At 42.1% G+C, this 22,317-nt stretch overlaps 1 protein-coding gene across 2 annotated transcripts in view; it reads left to right on the top strand.

Moving 5' to 3' along the window:
• Positions 1–22,317, top strand: part of SORCS1 (sortilin related VPS10 domain containing receptor 1) — a 444,317-nt gene that overhangs the window by 258,144 nt on the left and 163,856 nt on the right. For both annotated transcript variants that reach the window (XM_043518946.1, XM_038411260.2), the window contains exon 4: positions 22,114–22,272. In XM_043518946.1, coding sequence (XP_043374881.1) covers positions 22,114–22,272 — 159 coding nt within the window. The remainder of the gene's footprint in view (positions 1–22,113; positions 22,273–22,317) is intronic.

Here is a 22,317-nt window from a genome sequence, read left to right on the forward strand (position 1 = left end):
CAATGTCATGCAGTGTTTCAATTTCATATTCAGATGTAATATAGTTCTGTCAAAGTTTCTCTGACCAGCGTTATCAACTACTATTTGTAGGACATTTAACATAAGAACAGGGAGGCCAGGGAGAGAGACTGTCCAAGCTCTGGAGAGACTGCAAAGGCCCCAGGCAGGAAGGCCTAGGAAAAGGAGGAGAAACCTTGTATTGTGGTACATTGTGGGTTAATCCTCTCACTCCAGAACAGGTCGTTTCTGGAGGGACAGAAAACAGGTCAATAGAGTGACCATTCATTCTGTATTTTAAAGCATGTAAAGAGACACCTATTTGCCTGCACCTTTGTCTTCACGCTAGAATTATCCATTCTGATACCACCTTCTACTTGCTTATATCTCCCTCTCCACTTCCTGGTAGTGGAAAAAAAATTACTTACATAGAGGGTATGTTGTGTCATATACATGTTATATATGCACATGCTGTAATATATGAGACAGGTCACTTCTGTAGTTAATACACATAAGTCAATATTCAGGGCCAAATTCTTTTCTGCTGCAAATGGACACAGCTTCATTGGTGAACTTATGCCAGCACAGAATTTGGCTCACAATGTCATTTAAGTTGAATGTATAAAACCTATGCTACCCATACAATGTTTGTATATGTTATATATCATTTCATTCTGTGTGGATCCCAACTGCTAAATCAATGCATTAAAAACCCCTTCCCTCCACATACAACACCAAGTACCCAGTCCTGACCCCCCACTGCCCAGTGCCTGGTTCTAGCTACTGTTCTTGCAGCCACTGTCCCAGCCACTGAACTGCCCCAGACCAGCATTGTCACTCCTTCCAGTTGCTGGATTGCAGGAGTTAGCAAGAGCCTAATTTCCTGGTATCATTGCTTGAAGGTTTAACCCCCCAAAAGTGGCTTGGAGCCCTGACTTCCCTGTAGGGGGCTGTGGTGCCAACCCAGCTCCTGCAACAAATCATGAGAGGGCATATTCTGCACCTCATGCAATCCCATTGGTTACAGGGCAGTTGCTCAGAGGGGCCTGAAAGTCAGCACAGAATACTTTCTCATTCCCCAGCATTCTGCACTATAAAGTAGTGTTAAAAGTACACAGCTCTGATAAATCTTACTAACAACTGAAAAAGAATAAGAAATGCCCTGGACAGAGCATTTCAAAGAATTGCTGAACAGGGAGTCACCTAAAGAGGAAGCAAACATCCAGGAGGCAGAAGATCTTGATATCAACACAGACACCCCAACTAAGGGAGAGAATATTCAAACCATCAAATCCTTAATAAATGGGAAAGCTCCTGGCAAGGATAACTTGAATGCAGAATTGTTCAAGGTAAATCCTAAATTAGCAGCATCTATCCCGGCCCCTCTATTTACATCAGTCTGGGAAAGAGAAAAAGTGCCAGATAAGTGGACCAATGGGGTTATAGTGAAGATACCAAGGAACAGAACTCTCAGTGATTGTAATACCTGGCATGGTATCACACTTTTATCTGTGTCAAGCAAAGTATTGTGTAAGATCATAGTCCAGTGTATATCAGAGGCAGTTGATAGTGTTCTCAGAAAAGAGCAAGCTGGTTTTCGGAAAGGGTGTGGATGCACTGACCAGATCTTCACTCTACAAAACATAATAGAACAGTACATAGAATGGCAACGGCAACTTTACATACATTTCATAGACTTTGAGAAGGCTTTTGATAGCATTCACTGGACCAGCCTATGGCACATTCTGTGGGCATATGGAATTCCTTTCCGTATAATCAACGTCATCAAAAGCTTCTATTTCAACTTTACATGCTGTGTTGATCACAGTGAGCTCAGGTTTGAAGTCTAAACAGGAGTATGTCAGGGGTGTGTCATGTCTGCAATCCTCTTCAACATTGCCATTGATTATGTAATGCGGCATCCAACAGAAGACATAACAAGAGGCATTAAATGGATACTCTTCTCATCCCTTGAAGACCTGGACTTCACAGATGATGTCTCTCTCCTATCACATACCCAACACCATATACAAAAAAAAAACAACTCAACTCAATGCATTCAGCCTGCAAATTGGACTGAAAATCAACCACAATAAGACAGATATCATGAGCTGTAATATTGCCTCACCATCAACAGTATGGATAGAGGATTATGTTCTCACCAATGTAGAAACATTCAGATACTTGGGCAGCACCATCAACAAGGATGGTGGAACAAGCCAGGACATCTGGAAGAAAATCAATAAAGCCAGAAATACCTCCAGGAGCTTAAATACAGTCTATAAATCATCAAAATACAACACCAGTGTTCAGTAGGGTCCAGGAACATTGATTTACCCTGCCTCTGCAGCTACTCACCATTTTGCAGGTCTTGTGGCTCACGTGCTTGCCTGGGGTCAGCCAGTTAGTGAAAGGTGTGTGAATACTGACTGGGTTTTAAAACACTGAATTAGTGGTCTCTGTGTTGCAAACAATATTGCTTCTGTAAAATGTTGCGTTTTGGCTTCACAGAGATGATGTTGGGAGCTCGGCCTCCCTCTTTATTATCGCCAGCTGAACAGCTGAGCGGAATTAGAAAGCGGCCACGAAGAACTAAGGAGGACTTCTGTGTGACGTTATGATCCGTGGCTGAAAACCAGGAATTGAAGGAGTGGTGAGACAGCAAGACAAGGGACCAAGAGAGAACACAGCACACCAGAATGAAGCCACAGAGTGGCTCTTAAATGTTATGGAATGCTGAGCGGACACGCTGCAAGCGATACTGGCTCTTCAAACCGAGCAGCTCTGTGTCCGCCCTTCCCTGCAGCTGCTTTGCAAAACTCTTTCCCATCCTCCCCCCAGACACCGCCAACACTCGTATCAACCTCCTGGCTCCAGTCTGTGCCCATGGCATTCCAGTCCTCCCCCCTCACAGTCCAGGACTGCAGACTCCCATTACCCATCCCTCTGCAGTTTGGCCCTGCTGAAGTACAGTACCCGCTGCATTGTACTCCAGAGAGGAAGGTTGAATATGATACCTGGACATACCCAAATCTTTAGCTATGCCAGGACCCCTTCTCCTCCTGGGACCTTCCCTTCCCCGATCCTCCTCAGTGCTGATGTGTTTTTTTGTTTCTCTCTCCCCTCTGGTTGTTGTTTATTAGTAAAAGAATTGTGTTGGTTTGAAAGCAATCTTTATTCTATTAATTGAAAGCAAACAGAGCCCTGGAAAGCAACAGACAATTATCTTAAACCTTCATATTGCATCTTCTGCACCAATCACAATCACCTGCTTGCATTACAAGCACTGCACTTCCAAGCATAGCAACAAATATTGGTGGCTTTCAGCTTCAAATTGCTGCCTCAAGGCATCCCTGATTCTTATGGCTCTGCGCTGCGCCCCTCTAATAGCCCTCGTCTCTGGCTGTTCAAATTCAGCCTCCAGGCACTGAGCCTCAGCCGTCCAGCCCTGAGTGAAGCTTTCACCCTTCCCTTCACAAGTATTATGGAGCATACAGCATGCGGCTATAAACATAGGAATATTGTCATCGGCCAGGTCCAGCTTCCCATATAGGCAGCACCAGCAGGCCTTTAAATGGCCAAAAGCACACTCAACAGTCATTCTGCACTTGCTCAGTCTGTTGTTGAACTGCTCCTTGCTGCTGTCAAGTTTCCCCATGTATGGCTTCATAAGCCACAGCATTAAGGGGTAGGCGGGGTCTCCCAGGATTACAGTGGGCATTTCGATTTCCCCTATGGTGATCTTCTGGTGTGGAAAGAAAGTCCCTGCCTGCAGCTTCCTGAACAGGCCAGTGTTCCGAAAGACATGTGTGTCATGCCCCTTTCCAGACCAGCATGCATTAATGTCTGTGAAATGCCCACCATGGTCCACAAGTGCCCGGCAAACCATGAGAAATACCTCTTCAATTAATGTACTCGGTAGCTAGGTGGTCTTGTACCAGAATTGGAATATGTGTGCCATCTTTCGCCCCTCTGCAGTTAGGGAAGCCTATTTGTGCAAAGCCATCCACATCACGCACATTGCCCGGAGTCGTGGTCTTTCGGAGCAGGATGTGATTAATGGCTCTGCGCACTTCCATCAACACGAGTCCAACTGTTGACTTTCCCACTGCAAACTGGTTAGTGATTGATCGGTAGCAATCTGGAGTAGCCATCTTCCACAGTGCAATTGCCACGCGCTTCTCCAATGGCAGGGGAGCTCTCATTTTCATGTCCTTGTGCCGCGTGGCTGGGGAGAGCTCATCACACAGTCCCATTAATGTGGCTTTCCTCATCCGAAAGTTCTACAGCCACTGCTCATTGTCCCAGATGTGCATGACGATGTGATCCCACCACTCAGTGCTTGCTTCCAGAGCCCAAAAGCAGCATTCCACTGAGGTCAGCACCTCCGTGTATGCCACAAGCAATCTCATTTCATCGCTAGTATGCATGGTGAGATCTATGTCAAACTCCTCTTGCCTTTGTAGTTTAAGGAATAACTCCACTGTCATTCATGATGGGTTAGTCAGAGCGAGCAACATATTGGTCAACAGTTCGGGATCCATTCCTGCTGCCCGAAGAGGCAGGGAGTCCAGTACACAAACTGTTGAAAGATGGCGCCAAATGCAGTCAGAAGCACAGGGATTGCTGGGATGCGAAGCAATGCATCATGGGGCATTGGGACAGGACCCAGGATGCCCCACAACCCCCTCCACCTTCCCACAACTCTTAATGGCAGAAGAGGAAGAGATGCTCTGTGGGATAGCTGCCCAGAGTGCACCAGTCCGAGTACCACTCCAACGCCGCAAGTATGAACATGCTATTGCGCAGACAGCTGACAGTGTGAACACACAACAGCAATTTCCCTTCAGTGCTCTCTGAGCGGCGCTGTAACTGCCGGCGCTGTAACTGCCAGTGTATACATATCCTTAGTTCCAGGGGGAAATCAGGTTATTGTAAAACACCAGCTCAGATGAGATGTTCCAGTGCTATGGTCTTAAGCAGTTTGTGGAGCAAAAATAAATTAGTAAAAAAAAATAAAATTATACAAGCATACAGGTGGAGAGGAAGAAGTTTTGCACACCTTTGCCAATGGAAGTCTTCAGTAAAATTAGCTATCATCACACTCCCATATTCAAGTGACTAGTTGAGAAGTCAGAGCACATATCTGATGGTTGTGTTTGTTTCAAACAATGTATTACATGAACTGGAAAGCAAAGGAGACAAAGTTGCATTCCACCCACTAGGCATTTTAGTTCTGACTTGTTCTCCAAAAACACCATAATAAATCAAGCCATCAAATTTGTGGATACATTTCTTGGCCAACATTCTGAATCAAAGGCTTGAACCAACGCATACTTCCATAATACTGGTTTCAGTAGCAGCCGTGTTAGTCTGTATCCGCAAAAAGAACAGGAATACTCGTCGCACTTTAGAGACTAACAAATTTATTAGAGCATAAGCTTTCGTGGGCTACAGCCACTTCGTCGGATGCATAAAATGGAGCGTTTCAGAGTAGCAGCCGTGTTAGTCTGTATTCGCAAAAAGAAAAGGAGTACTTGTGGCACCTTAGAGACTAACAAATTTATTAGAGCATAAGCTTTCGTGAGCTACAGCTCACTTCATGCATCCGATGAAGTGAGCTGTAGCTCACGAAAGCTTATGCTCTTATAAATTTGTTAGTCTCTAAGGTGCCACAAGTACTCCTTTTCTTTTTATAGAATGGAGCATATAGTAAGAAGATATATATATACATACAGATAAGTTGGAAGTTGCCATACAAACTGTGAGAGGCTAATTAGTTAAGATGAGCTATTATCAGCAGGAGAAAAAACCTTTTGTAGTGATAATCAAGATGGCCCATTTAGACAGTTGACAAGAAGGTGTGAGGATACTTAACTTTAGGGAAATAGATTCAATGTGTGTAATGACCCAGCCATTACCAGTCTCTAATCAAACCCAAGTTAATGGTATCTAGTTTGCACATTAATTCAAGTTCAGCAGTTCCTCCTTGGAGTCTGTTTCTGAAGCTTTTCTGTTGCAAAATTGCCACCCTTAAAACTTTTACTGACTGCTATACTTACCCACATGCCTCCAGCTTCCATCCAGGACACACCACACGATCCATTGTCTACAGCCAAGCTCTCAGATACAACCGCATTTGCTCCAATCCCTCACACAGAGACAAACACCTACAAGATCTCTATCAAGCATTCTTAAAACTACAATACCCAGCTGCTGAAGTGAAAAAAACAGATTGACATAGCCAGAAGAATACCCAGAAGTCACCTACTACAGGACAAGCCCAACAAAGAAAATAACAGAACGCTACTAGCTGTCACCTTCAGCCCCCAACTAAAACCTCTCCAGTGCATCATCAAAGATTTACAACCTATCCTGAAAAACGATCCTTCACTCTCACAGATCTTGGGAGACAGACCAGTCTTCACTTACAGACAGCCCTCCAACCTGAAGCAAATACTCTCCAGCAACCACACACCAAAAATGCTAACCCAGGAACCTATCCTTGCAACAAAGCCCGATGCCAACTCTGTCCACATATCTATTCAAGTGACATCATCATAGGACCTAATCACATCATCTACCAATGTGATATATGCCATCATGTGTCAGCAATGCCCCTCTGCCATGTACATTGGCCAAACCGGACAGTCTCTACGCAAAAGAATAAATGGACACAAATCTGACATCAGGAATTACAACATTCAAAAACCGGTAGGAGAACACTTCAACCTCTCTGGCCACTCAGGAACAGACTTAAAGGTAGCAATTTTGCAACAGAAAAGCTTCAAAAACAGACTCCAACGAGAAACTGCTGAGCTTGAATTAATATGCAAACTAGATACCATTAACTTGGGTTTGAATAGAGACTAGGAGTGGCTAGGTCATTACACATATTGAATCTATTTCCCTAAATTAAGTATCCTCACACCTTCTTGTCAACTGTCTAAATGGCCATCTTGATTATCACTACAAAAGTTTTTTTTTCCTGCTGATAATAGCTATTCTTAACCAACTAGCCTCTCACAGTTTGTATGGCAACTTCTAACTTATCTGTATGTATATATATATCTATCTATCTTCTTACTATATGTTCCATTCTATGTAGCCGATGAAGTGGGCTGTAGCCCACGAAAGCTTATGCTCTAATAAATTTGTTAGTCTCTAAGGTGCCACAAGTACTCCTGTTCTTTTTTCCATAATACTGTAGATCACTAGAACGATGTCATCATCCTATCTTCGCGCTTCCCTACCCTAATCCCAGGTCATTTTATGAAATGTTTTCTAAGAACAGAGACCGCAGAAGAGGTGTATTAAAAACTTTTCTGCCAAGAATAACAGCATCACTGGAATCTGGGACTGTCAGAAACTTTGTGCCATGATTTATGACTGTGGATCACACAGACAATTTGAGACTTTTTTTGTTTGTTTTGCTCCAGAGTGGGAAAGAAATATCTTCACAAGCCTGAGTCTCTCTTCTCATAATGACCCCATACAGAGACCTCCTAACTAATGTAAGGAAAGTTCCCCCTGGTACTTTGGCTAAATGATAACTATGCACTGTCTAAAAGCATCCCTAGCAAGAAGAAATATTAATTGTAGGATGGTATAAGAGGGGATAACTAGGAGGAATGGCATAAAAGTAAGAACGGGTACATTTAAGATGAATATCATGCAAAGTCTCCATTATAATGAGCATTATTAGATTTTTGACTAGTCACCCACTAGACACAGTAAGAGACGCATTCCAAGAGCTGAGTGTTTATGAGGCCTATTAAAAATAAATGGACTAGAAACTCCTGCAGCTATGAATCTCTCAGTCCATGTAAATCCCAGATTCTCCATAGCTGGGGTGAAACCTACTCAGCGGCTCTCTGGCCATCAGTTCACTCACGTTGACAATATACTAGTGATTCTAAACTCTGGGTCACCCCAGGCAATCCTCTGTTTATATTCCAGTGGTGTCTGCATGTACTTAAGCCAGGTTAGACTACTTGTGTTAACTTTCTATGCAGTAGGTACATCAAATATCTTTGCTGTAAAGTCATTTTCAGTGGCTTTTACGAAGGGATGTGTTGACTAGTGGATAGTACAGAAAATAGGTGTACACCTGGATTTTAGTCTTAGTTTTGCCACTGGTCTGGGGCAAGATACATTACTTCTCTGTATCTCTTTTTTCCCATCTATCCTTGGTCCATATTTTAACGCTGCAATCTTTTCAGGGCAGTAACTGTCTCTTACTATGTAGATGCACAGTGCTTAGCACAATTGGTTGGGGCTGTTAGTTGCTACTTTGCTACTACTAGAAGCACAGACCGTGTTCTATTTCTCCACCGATACACTTATGAGCTTGGGCAAGTTATTTAATCTTTCTTCTCTTAATTTACCCCTCTGCAAAGTGTGTCTATCAAGGTGTGGTGAGGATTTGCTAATTACTATTTGGAAAGTGCTTTGAATAAAATGCTTTATTGGGATGCAAAGTGTCAGGCCCAACCTGCAGCAGGGCCAGTCGGTCAGAAGCTATCTGATTGACTGTACCACCTGATTGGCTGATATTTAAGCTCAGTAGCAGCAGCAGACAGTAGCTGCTTAGTGCATTCCTAGCCTGCAGCTGTGCATGGTCCTATACTTGCTGTCTCTCGCCTTTCTCCAGCCCCCGCCTGTACCTGCTCCAGCCCCCAACTTTTTCCTGACACCTGGCTCAGACGCTTGGTTCCGCCTTCTGCCTGTGACTCTGGTTAATACGTTGGCTTCTGATTCTTGGCTCCGACTTTCTGCTACACCTTCTAACTGCAACGCTGGCTAACCCCAAGGGTTAGGCTTTAGCTCCTGAATCCTGGCTCTGGCTATTGACTTTGTTTCTGGACCTACCCCACCTGGATCTAGCTCTAACTAGTAGGCTGGACTCTTGTTCCCACTATAGGCAAGACTGCCCATGAACTGTTCACTTACACACGGTCAAATGGTAGAACCAAGCTAAATCAGTGTCTGAGCAAAGAATTCATAGTAGAGCACTCTAGCAAGGTCTCAAATTTCCAAGATTTAATTACTCTTACTAAATATGTCGCAGTACATTTGCTGGTACTAGAGATTATACATAACTGAAACTAAACTACACTCTCCAAAATTGCACAGTACATTATATGGTATAGATTCCTTGGTATTTTTATTGTTTGTTTATTTACTTATTAACAAAATATAATAATCTGTAAAGGGTTGAATTAGTTCAAATTGGCAATGTTCTGTGGTACTGCACTTGAATTGTCACAACCGTTTTCTAAACTATTTCAAGCTACGGGGTCTATTATCAGAGTATATAAGGAAAATAGGCTGGTAGGTAATAATGGGAAAAAGCAGTAGCAGCATTTGATTCACTGCCGAGCTACTGAATGGAATGCTAAATGTATGTAGAATAAAGGGATAAGGATCTAGAACTTGATTTACAAGAGTTTCAACAAGTGGGAAGCTTTATCATTCCTTGTTCCTTAGTTGGGAACTGATTGATCCTGGAGCTAATGTTTACATCATGTGATTAGGGGCTAAGACTGCTGAATTCTATTTCCAGCCCAGCTACTGAATCATTGTGGATAAAATTCAGCTGTGTGCTTAAAGCTTATACAAAAATCTTAGCACAACATAAATACCATTAACGCCCACACTGGGGCTTAGGTGCTGTATAGTTCTTTGTGCTGGCTCTAAGCATACGGGTGAATTTTGCCCAATGTTAACATGTGCCTGTGTGCATCTGTTTACCCACCCATAACATGGGAATACAAACACCTACCAACATCACAGATGACCCTTAATTAAGATTCATGGTCTTCCTTCCTCACTGACATGGAGTAAGTAGTTCCTTGTTCCATGAGTAGTCATGTTATTTATGTGGGCCACGTTGTGCCATCATATTTTAAACAGAGCTCCTGATTGAAAGTGAAAAGAAGGCTGGTGTTGTTGTTAAAGTACTAGATGGCAACTCAAGAGGCCTGGGATTAATTCCCGACTCTGCCACAGATTCCCTGAGGGACCTTGGGGAAGTCATTTATAGCCAGATTTTCAAAAGTGCTCAGCTCTCACAGTTGCTCTCTCAAAACCTCACAAGTGATCTGTGATCTTTTTCCATCTGTTAAATGGGGATATAATACTTAATTTCTCCTGCCTTGTCTATTTAGACTAAGGCTATGTCTACACTAGCACTTTTGTCAGTCTAAGTTATGTCACTCTGGGATGTGAAAAAACACCCCCCTGACCGACATAAGTTACACTGACAGAAGCACTAGTATGGACAGTGCTATGTTGGCAGGAGACACTCTCCTGCCAACAGAGCTACTGCCATTCATTGAGATGGTTTAATTATGTTGATGGAAGAGCTCCCTCCCATCTGCATAGAATGGCTACTTGGGAGATCTTACTGTGGCACAGCTGCATCGCTACAGCTGTGCTACTGTAAGGTCTCTAGTGTAGATGTGGTCTCAGCTCTTCAGGTTAGGGACTGTCTCTTAAGATGTCATTGCACAGCACTCAGCAGTACAATGGGGCCCTGATCTCAGTTTCTCTTAACACTACTATAATAAAAATAGTAATAAGATATTGAAAAGTATTATTATGAAATCCAGTTAGCTGCTACCAGAAGGAATACTGGGTACAGTTTCTTTCAGTGCTTGACAAAGCAGGGTTCTATCTTCCTGGATTTATGCACAGGTCAGTGCTGGTGGAATATGATGGTTCTTCTGTCTCTTAAATCTACAGGATATAACCCATTATTCAAATAGACACAGTTTAGAGTTTTCAATCTCTTCACTGTTTTAGCATATGAAATAGCGTGCCAGGCTGGGTAGGGAAAGCAAAAGCCGGGGGAGGATGCACTTTGTTTAATGAATCATTTTGTTTGAGAGACCAGACAGAAGGAAGATATAAGATGCTCTTATAGAAAACAAACAAAGAAGAAATGTCACATAAGTCAAGGGACCTGTTTTTTAGTGTTTTTTAATATGCTTCTATTCTGGTAAATACAGGGATGGAACGGATTATTCTTTTTACAGAGTTTGCAGTGTAATTAGGCAAGTAGATACAAATAAATCAACTAAGTAATATACTTTCCAGACAAATGCTACAATGGTTCTCAAACTTTTGTACTGTTGACCCCTTTTACATAGCAAACCTCTGAGTAAATTAAAATAAATAAATTAAAATACTTTATATATTTAACACCAGTATAAATGCAGGAGGCAAATCGGGGTTTGAGGTGGAGGCTGACAGCTCACAACCCCTCATGTAATAACCTCAATGATTAGGATACTCATCTGGAATGTGAGAGACCTCACTTTGAGTCCCTATTTTGCCTGATTCAGCACTGGGGCTCAAACCCAGGTCTCCTGCATCCTAGGCAAGTGCCCAAAGTACCAGGCTATTGGCTATTCAGGGCTCTAGGATTGTCTCCCTGTTTTTTCATTGTAAGGTTTCAGTTTCCAACCAGTGCGGAATGGGACCCATTTCTGAAATCTCGAAAATATTGTGGGATGAGAAATTGTTTCCCTCTGTACCTGAGAGCACATCTCAGTAACTTAGGATAAAATACATTACAGGGGTGGTGTTGTATTTATCCCCAAAACAATTATAATACATTCAGAATGAAGGTGAAAGTTAAAAGAAATACAAACATGGTAAAGTAGGGAAATACTCCACAACCTTAACTCTGCCCTGTACTGACACTGTGCAATAATAAATGTGCTAGTCTGAGAACTCTTGTTGCTATTGTTTTCTATTATATTTTCCTATTTTGGTAGTAATAAAGTTTGAGGAGATGAGTAATTTTCACAGAGCTTGCTAAGTTGTTAGGCAGCTTGCCACAAATAAAAACAAAGGGAAATAAAATCTTTGTGTTTGTTCAGCTCTTGAATAAGAAAAGTTGAAGCTACATATAGAAAGCCTTCAAGGAGCAGGTGGCTTTTTTTTGTCTTTCTAATTAAGGACTACCTTGAAGGAAACAGATCTATTTTAAGAATTCATTCCAGCTGTAGGGAAAACAGCTGGTTTCTTGGGAAGGTTGATATTTCTCACTCTCTAAGTGTGCTGAACCAAGCAGAGCTTTGATATTCAGTAAAGACAAGCAACATAAAGACTTGGTACTAAGAGAACAGTTTCTGTTCACTTCAGAGGGAATTATGGGTATGCCGAGATTTTCAGGACCTGGCACAAAGTGGGGAATTGTGAGACAATTACATCTGTAGAAGACCAAACCGAGAGAGGAAAAGCTCCTATACTCCTGCCCCTCTACTTGATGCACATTATACATTGATTAGCACATGGTAATGACCTGTGTGTATGTGCACGGCCCTGTGTCGGAATTCACTGACAACCATAACAGCCTCTATATTAGTTCATTTCAGCCATTCATATGTGTTTTTTCTGAGCTAGAGTCCACAGTGACTCTGAAGTGAACCAGAAGTTGTTTGTCTCCACAGATCTTTCTTTTTTTCAGAATCCCTCCCCACCTCAGTGCTTCCTTCACACCCCCCACCAATACCAAGTAGTATAATAGGCAAGAGGAGAGGAACTTCATCATATGGGACAAATAGCCTTGTCCCATATTTACTTGAAATGCGGGAGTCAATAGTCCATTGCGTGAACTCCGTACCCAGGGCAAAATGACGTGGAAATGTTGCCAGCAGATTGGCTCAGCCTAAAGTAGAGATGGTTAAATACTAGGACTGTTAAGCGATTACAAAAATTAATCACGTGATTAATCACGCTGTTAAAAATAATAGAATACCATGTATTTAAATATTTTTGAATGTTTTCTACATTTTCAAATGTATTGATTTCAATTACAACACAGAATACAAAGTGTACAGTGCTCACTTTATTTTTATTTTTATTACAGATATTTGCGCTGTAAAAACAAAAGAAATAGTATTTTTCAATTCACTTCATACATGTAGTGCAATCTCTTTATCATGGAAGTTGAACTTACAAATATAAAACTATGTACAAAAAATAACTGCATTCCAAAATAAAACAATGTAAAACTTTAGAGCCCACAGGCCCAATTAATCCTACTTCTTGTTCAGCCAATTCCTAAGACAAAGAAGTTTGTTTACATTTGCAGGAGATAATGCTATCTGCTTCTTGTTTACAGTGTCACCTGAAGGTGAGAACAGGCATTCACATGGCACTGTTGTAGCTGGCATATTTACGTGCCCGATGCGCTAAAGATTCATATGTCCCTTCATGCTTCCGGAGGACATGTGTCCATGCTGATGACGGGTTCTGCTCGATACGATCTAAAGCAGTGCATACCAACACATGTTCATTTTCATTATCTGAGTCAGATGCCACCAGCAGGTTGATTTTCTTTTTTGATGGTTTGGGTTCAGTAGTTTCCATATGCGAATGTTGCTCTTTTAAGACGTCTGAAAGCATTCTCCACACCTTGTCCCTTTCAGATTTTGGAAGGCACTTCAGATTCTTAAACCTTGGGTCGAGTGCTGTAGCTATCTTTAGAACTCTCACATTGGTACCTTCTTTGCGTTTTGTCAAATCTGCAGTGAAAGTGTTCTTAAAATGAACAACATGTGCTGGGGTCATCATCTGAGACTGCTAAAACATGAAATATATGGCAGAATGCAGGTAAAACAGAGCAGGAGACATACAATTCTCCACCATGGAGTTCAGGCAAAAATTTATTTAACACTTTTTTTTAAACGAGCATCATGAGCATGGAACCATGTGCTCTGGAATGATGGCGTAAGCGTGAAGGGGCATACAAATCTTTAGCGCTTCTGGAATGTAAATACCTTGCAATACCGGCTACAAAAGTGCCATGTGAATGACTGTTCTCGCTTTCTGGTGACATTGTAAATAAGAAGCAGCCAACATTATCTCCCATAAATGTAAACAATCTTGTTTGTCTTAGCAATTGGCTGAACAGGAAGTAGGATTAAGTGGACTTGTAAGCTCTAAAGTTTTACATTGTTTTGTTTTTGAGTGCAGTTATGTAAAAAAACCCAATCCTACAGTTGTAAAATGCAATATCACATTCAAGAGATTGCACTATGGTACTTGTATGAGGTGAACTGGAAAATGTTATTTCTTTTGTTTTTATTATTATTTTTATTACAAATATTTGCATTGTAAAAATGATAAATTTAGCACAATACAATTTGTATTCTGTGTTGTAATTTAAATCAACATATTTTGTTTCATAAATTTTTAATATTTAATAAACTTCAATTTGTATTCTGTTGCTTAAGAGAGTGATTAAAATTGTGATTAACCACAATTTTTTATTCATGATTCATTTTTTGAGTTAATCGCGTGAGTTAACTGCAGTTAATCAACAGCCCTATTAAATACTAAAACGTTATCTGTAAATATTTTCACAAATATAAGTGCTGAGTTCTATTTGTTCTGATTCATGGAGTGGTCACATGGTTACTCACTAGCATTCAGACAACCCCCACGAACTAGTGAAAACGTTCCCAAACCTAAAACTGGTCATGAATTTTAGCTTGAATGCTTATGCATCAAAACTGAAATTGTACTGCATGCTCACTGTGTATTAATTCGGTTGCAAAATGTTCAGTTCTCCCATCAGAGGTAGAAAAAATGCCATGGGATTTAGGACACCATTCCCACATCACTAGCCATGAACAGCAAGAAGTCAAAGTGTCCAATTCGGCAGAAATATATATTGAGGAAAACAATTACAATCAATGATACTGGGATTGGTCTGTGCATGATGTAGAAGCCAACAAATGGGCATGTGATAGTCAATGCAGACTGCTACCCAGAAGGGGAAGATGAATGGTCATGTTTTCCCCACATTCCAATTACCATTATGAAAGAAGACATGCAGAGACGAGTGGGACACTAGGTCCAAGCTACTTGCATGAGTAAGACATGTGGGATATGGCCATTGGTTCAATTCTCTCCTGTTTTAACATTCAAGTAAATGTTCAAGGATTTATTTTAATTAATTTTGATCCTAATTTATCTGCCATTGACAGAACTTAGTGCCTTCAACAACAGCTTGGTTGGTAAGAGTTATTGGTCTAACCCAAACTACAGTGCTGGTGGACTTCTTTCTAGATTTCATCACCAAAGTATCTGCTTCTGTGATGGCTGACCTGTTGGCTGTCAAACCGGGGATTGAACTGGGAACCTCCAGAGCTGAATGAGCTGCTAAAATTTGAGCTAAGGGTTAGCTTGGGGCTGTAAGATTCTTAAATGCCAAGGTCAGAAGGGACCGTTGTGTTCATCGAGTCTGACCTCCTGTATAACTCAGGCCATAGAACTTCCCCAAAATAATTCCTAGAGCAGATATTTTAGAAAAAACATCCATTCTTGATTTAAAAATTGTCAGTCTTGGAGAATCCACCACGACACTTGGTAAATTGTTCAAATGCTTAATTATTATCACTGTTAAAAATTTACCTTATTTCTAGTCTGAATTTGTCTAGCTTTAACTTCCAGCCACTGGATTGTATTATACCTTTCTCTGCTAGATTGGAAATCCCCATGTAGATCCTTAGACTGTAATCAAATCTCCCCTTCACTTTCTCTTTAAGCTAAATAGATTGAGCTCTTTGAGTCTATCGTTATCAGGCATGTTTTCTAATCCTTTAATCAGTCTCATGGTTCATCTCTGACCCCTCTCCAATTTACCAGCATCCTCCTTGAATTGTGAGCACCAGAACTGGACACAGTATTCCAGCAGCAGTCATGCCACTGCCAAAAACGGAGGTAAAAATATCCTCTCTACTCCTACTCGAGAGTCCCCTGATTATGCATCCCCGGATCGCATTCGCTCTTTTGGCCACAGCAGCATATTGGGAGCTCATATTCAGCTGATTCTCTACCACGACCCCCAAATATTTTGCACAGTCACTACTTCCCAGGTAGAATCCCCCCCTCCTGCAAGTATGGCCTACATTTTTTGTTCCTAACAACTCATATCCAGGGATCATAGATGGGGGCGGGGGCTATAACTCACATTCACCAATGGGTTACATGTGCCTGATTTTTTCATCTCCTTTTCATTCTGGGTCCAAAAAGGGCACAAATAATGAGTTAGTTGGACTATATAAAGTCAAGAGGCATCGCTTTGAAATTCACATGTGAATTACAGAATGAGCAGATCCCAGTTACCCCTGAATTCAGTACTGCTCTTGGAAAACTGTGGGCCAAATTCAGAGGCGAAATGGCATCAATTAGAAGTAATTACACTGGGGCTCCTCTACCTTCCAGTTCTCTTGCACTCAGTTGCGGTGTTAGAGACTCTAAATTGGTGTAATATACATGCTGAGGAGCCATTAAAAAACACAAGGCTATGTAAGCTGAAGTAGGGAGTACCCTACTTTAACTAAACTCATTCTTGCATCTTCCTATTAGTTGCCTCTCTTGCTACGCTCCACTCTTCTAGTCTCGCACCATGGCTGAAACTCCTTGTGTGGAGTGCCAGAGCAAGGCCTATGCCCCACATGAGTCCATGCTACAGCCTTATTCTGACCATTGAAGTGATGCATGGGACTTCTGCTGGCCCTCTTCACAGGGATGAATTTGGCCCCATGAGATTTACAACTTAGATTCCCTTAGGCCTACTGAGCATAAGTGAATCTAACTCTGAGCTGCTGAGTAATGGGGTCTGTAGGGCAATGTTACACATTGCTAAGTGGTGGGAATCCAGTTGTATCTAAGGGCCTCTTTCTTCTCTCCTTTACACCTATGTTTCACTGGGGTCATTCTGTTCATGTCAATGGACTTCTTGTCTGTAGCAATGTGAGAGAAGAATCTGACTGGAAGGGGGTGGAGGAAGACATTATTTACACCAGCTCTTGCTTTACTCAGTCACAGAAACCTCAGAACTCCAGTCATTCAGACCATTTTTTTTTTTTTTTGCCATCTAAGGATCAGAATTCCATCCCTGGAAGTAGATAAAGAATCATCTTACAGGGCATTCCAAGCTGCATCAGGAGGAGAACAAGGATCCATTTCATTTTCTAAGTCAGTCTGGTGTCACTAGCTAATACAAAAGAAGGAAGGGGAAAAAATACAGATTTGTGTGAAGTGTTTTAAAATCTATAAGCTGCATTTCATGTTGATTTGTCGCCTTTAGGAAAAGCAAATAAAGTTTCTGCCTTTTCAGGGAGGGGGTGATAAATGGGCGCCTTGTGTTTGGTTGCTGGAGCTTGTGTCGACTCTATTGACTTTCTGCAAAAAAACCCAATTCATCTGGAGCATCAGCAAGTGCTGCCTGTGTTCACTGTGCCTCGTATAAGTAAACGGGCTCTGAGTGCTTCTGGGCACTGATCTGAACAGAAAGTAATGACCTTTGCTGGGGGAAGCTGAGTCCTCACATATCCTGCTCTTTGTTCCGCCTGGACGTAGATCGAAAAAGCAGCAGTGCCAAGACCCATTTAACAAAGGTCTCCCTCTGGAAATGTGTATATTTTTGGATATGGCTTTCACTTTTTTTAAATCATTTTCAGTAGCTAACTTGATGGGAAGATGGGATAGTAGGTTATGTAAAAGGAAATTTTGAAGATTAAAAATTATGGCCAAATTCATCACCTAGGAATTGCCCACCTGGGTCTGACCATGCATTCCTTTCTGATTATTGTTACTGCTTTGAAGTAAGGATGAAGGCTCCCAGTCACAGACCAATCCTCACTCTGCAAGGTGCTATGCAAACACATAACACAAAGACAGTCCCTGCCCTGAGGACTTTACAGTGTAAGTATTCCAGGATCCTTTCTCCAAAAGTAGCCAGTACCAGATGCTTCAAAAGAAGATGCAAGAAACCATGAAGCGGGCAGTTATGGAATAACATGGCCATACAGGCAGATTCTTCGTTACTTCCTCAGTGAGAGGTTTCAGTGAGGTGGACCATTAGGTTTTACACTCCATTCAAATTATGACTTGTTTTATTACTGTTGGTGGGGTTTTTTTTGTGTGTTTAATCCTGTCCAATGAAAGTGTGGATGCCTTCATAATGTGTATTCTCAGGTGAATGGGGTCATACTGTGCCTGAGAGCAGAATTTGGTGTTCTGTACATCAAATAAAAGTTTGATTTGTGTTACTAAAAACACCATAGATTATCCAGACGTAAAATCAAGTGAACTTGCCTACATTTGTTCACCATTCACATTTCTGTCAGTTTGGAAAATAAATCTAGACCAATCTCTCTGTCTCTCCCCCTTCCTGCTCCTCCCGTCCCCTCCCGTCCTCCCTCCCCCATGTGGTTTCCAGTCAGTTTCACTTTCTAGTTCTCATGCTTTAGCTGTCCTCTTTGGGCTCCTAGCTCTGACTATTTACATGCAAAAATGTTGTAATAAGTTTGCTTTCAAATTTCCATGTAAGCAGCTTGGGGTTCTGATTCCACTGTGCATGGTGACTGTGTTGAAGATGTCACCTTAGGGAATTCTAACTTGTTTTGTCTTCTGAAAATGAGGTTGTAACGGGATTCACTCTGCACTGTGGCACCTCCTGCTGGCTGTCCTGGGGATTAGCTCTGTTCACCACTGCACCCTCCTCTGGTGGTGCCTTGCTGCCATCACTCCTGCTCTAGGACCCACATCTCTCCATGGGCCTCAACGTCCTCTTCAGCAACACAGCCCTCTGGCCGTGTCACACACTGTGCTCCCCCCTTCCGGGGGACCTGCAGTCCACAGTTCAGCCACTTCCCTTAGTGGCTACTGCAGCAAATTGTGTGGTCACTTGCTTGTGGCCCCAGCATCCTCTTTGCCCTTGCCTCAGGGCCTCCGCCTGCAAACCCCAGCAACCAGCCAGGAGCTGTCTCTCGCTCCCCCATCCCTGCTAGCAGCACTGCTTTGTCCAGGGTGCTGGCAGTTCTCTCAGCCCTCCAGAGTCACAATCCTTTCTCCCTAGGCTCCCAGCAGAAAACTGCCTTCGTCTGCCTGCAGCTCCCTTTTCAAATTGGCTGCTCCCTTCAGCTCTTCTCTGATTAGCTGCCTCCTGCTCAGCCTCCCTAGGGCTCTATTAACCCCTTAGAGCCCAGTGTGGGGCAGGCACCCCATCACAGAGGTCTTGTACAGTGGGTGACGATGTAGAAACCAAGGATAGAACAACATAAATCAAGGAAAGATGGTCCAGTGATTACGGTACTAGCCTTGGAAAACCTATGTTCAGCTGTCTACTCCACCATAGATTTCCCTGTGTGACCTTGGCTAAATTACTTAGCTTCTCTGTGCCTCAGTTTCCCATCTGTAGAATGGGGTAATAGCAATACCCTGCTGCATGGAGGTGGTGTGAAGATAAATACATTAAAGATTGTGAGGTGAGTTGTGCAGATACTATGGAAATGGGGATCATATAAGTATCTAAGATAGAAGAATGTGAGACTGGGACTGATCTTGGCTAACAATTTGTAGCACAAGGTCCAAGCTTCAACAGCAGCCGTGGGAACTCCAAGTTGTGGACTACAAAATGGGGCATGTTGGGAGATCTTCCTGGTTCCTGCTGGGATGTACCCTCTGCCCCCCACCAGCAGGAGGTCTCAGCACTGACTGAGCTGGGAGCACGTGGCAGGCAAGCAGATAGGAGGCTGCTGGACTGTAATCCTGTTCTATGTTCTTTAAAGAATAAAGCCTTGCTCCTGATGATTTGTCCGAGTGGTCTGAGGTGAACGCACACTGACACACAACACAGAGCACAACAAGGAGCCTTAGGCCCAGTTTCCTAAAGTTGTGTAAAAAAGTCTCAAGGCAGGCTTCTCCTATCTGGAACAACCTCATACTGGGGCCAGTGAACAGGGGGAACAAATGTTCCTGAGAGTCACAATCCAAAGCCCATTGAAGTTGATGGAAAGACTCATTAACTTCAATGAGCTTTAGATCAAGCCATTGATTTGCATTCATTTCTGCTCTAGTTGCTCTGGTACAATTAGTGTTCCGCTGTGTGATCTTTTCAAAGACCAGCATAAACAGTGTTTCTTTTTCAGTGCATAAACTCACACAAGAATAGAGAATTCATCTTGTCTGTTGATACGCTTAACCGTACTTGCATTATCAAAGAAATAACATTGGGAGAATGAGAGAGACACTAGTATAAGTCTGAGTGGTTTGGTCTGAGAAACAAAGCAGCTTTACTTGGCCCATTGATAGCAGATGATCTGTGAATTTCCATTTTAATAGTAATTCTTTTTGTATGCCAGCCACTGTGAAGTCACTACCTTAGGATAATGACCTAATCGTTTCTACTAAATATAATAATACCTAGTTCATATCTAGTCCTTTTCATCAGTAGATCTCAGTGCACTTTACAAAAGGAGCTATCATTTCCCCTCATTTTACAGATGGGAGCACTGAAAAAGGGAGCTGATGTGACTCCTCCAAGGTCACAAGCGGGACAATGGCAGAATCCCAGTTCAATGAGCTATCCACTAGGCAACGCTGCCATGGAGTTTTGCATATTTAGAGGATTACTTGTCATGCATCTAGAAATGCAGAACATCTTCTATGTATATTACATAGGTATACACATGGATATGCATAGCTGGATTAATATATTTATATCTGCTGTATCTGTCTAGATCTTTATGGTGTCTCCTAATTTATTGTTAGTGATCTTTTGTGTTAAATGATGTCTCACGGGCCCCCCTACCCCCACCCTCACCCCTTCTTTGTGACTCTGAATACCTTTTATTACTGAATGGTAGGTGGGGAAAGAGAGAGAAATTCTGAAATGCCTGAACACAGATTAAAATTCCCACTGTGAAACGCTAGACCCTGTTCCTTTCAGTTTGGGCTTGTCTAGGAGCTGATTTGTGCCTGGCACTTTCAGAGACCGTAAACTGTGTATTTAAAAATGACACTAATGATACAGATCTTTAATCCTGTTGCAGGCAAAGGTCTTTCAAAGCGTTGTGCATTTGCCATTTGTGGTGCCTCCTACTCTATTCCTTTGTGATATTGCTTTTTTCTCTTGCTGGAAGACTGAAGTCATTCTCTCTGTAGTTCTCAAACCTATTTCCTTCATGCAGGGACAGGAGGCTAGGCTCTCACACTTCTCTCTGATTCATTAGCAATACAGACCAATTAATAAGTTAATTGGTGGCAAGTGGCCACTAGTAGAACTACAAGCCAGACATCTACTGTATTTCCAGAGCGAGCACCCTTGGACTAAGCTAAAGGAGCAACTTCACTGAGCAGAGACTGTTTCTGATACCTTACTGAAGCCATAATTCACAATATTTTGGAAATTAGAGATGGAAAGAACCTAGTGGGTTACCAAACATCCCCCTACTAAAGCAAGATTGCTCCCTGCAGTCAGCCAGGTTATAAAATCTCAAGCAATGAAACTTCCTGCCACCTTCTATGTTCAGACTCTTCTGCAATCTAACAGATTCCACCACTGGGAATTATTTTCAATTTCCTTTTTTTTTTGCAGTCTTCATTTTCCTTTGTTGATGCAATGTGCTTGCACACTGTGTGTTGTCTGCTTCCTCTGATGACTAGATCTCGAAAAGGATAACAACCAACTATTGCTGTTAACCTTAGCAAAGTTTGTGCTTTGGTGTTGGCTGTCAAGGGTTCAGATCTTGTTGATGATCACAAAGGGGTTGTTGGACTTAACTTTTACCTATTGTAATTAGTTATGCTCATTCTATGTGATCCCACTGTCTATTTGATTGCTTCATACTTCAAATACACATACACAGTTATCATATATTGATTTACTTTCTGGAAGGTTGGTCTGTTCTAACCTGTTTGCTACACTTGAATTGTGTAGTCTAGTTTTTATACTGTCACGAAAATGTATCAGTTTTCAACATAAAGAAAAGGAGTACTTGTGGCACCTTAGAGACTAACAAATTTATTTGAGCATAAGCTTTCGTGAGCTACAGCTCACTTCATCGGATGCATTTGGTGGAAAATGCATCGGATGCATCCGATGAAGCGAGCTGTAGCTCACGAAAGCTTATGCTCAAATAAATTTGTTAGTCTCTAAGGTGCCACAAGTACTCCTTTTCTTTTTGCGAATACAGACTAACACGCCTGCTACTCTGAAAGTTTTCAACATGTTTACCTACAAGTCTTGGCTGTTTCCTCATCCTTCTGTTTGACTCCTCTCTAATTGTGACTATTCCATCCATACAGATTATGTTGCTGACTGACCCAGAGATTGAGAGCAGTTTACTGATCAGCTCGGATGAAGGGGCCACCTATCAAAAGTACCGGCTGAACTTCTACATCCAAAGCCTGCTGTTCCACCCCAAACAGGAGGACTGGATTCTGGCATACAGTCAAGATCAGAAGGCAAGAAAAGATTTTGTGACCTTCTTTATCAATGATGTGGCATTT

Source organism: Dermochelys coriacea, chromosome 7, assembly GCF_009764565.3.
Source record: "Dermochelys coriacea isolate rDerCor1 chromosome 7, rDerCor1.pri.v4, whole genome shotgun sequence".
NCBI classification, from domain to species: Eukaryota; Metazoa; Chordata; order Testudines; family Dermochelyidae; genus Dermochelys; species Dermochelys coriacea.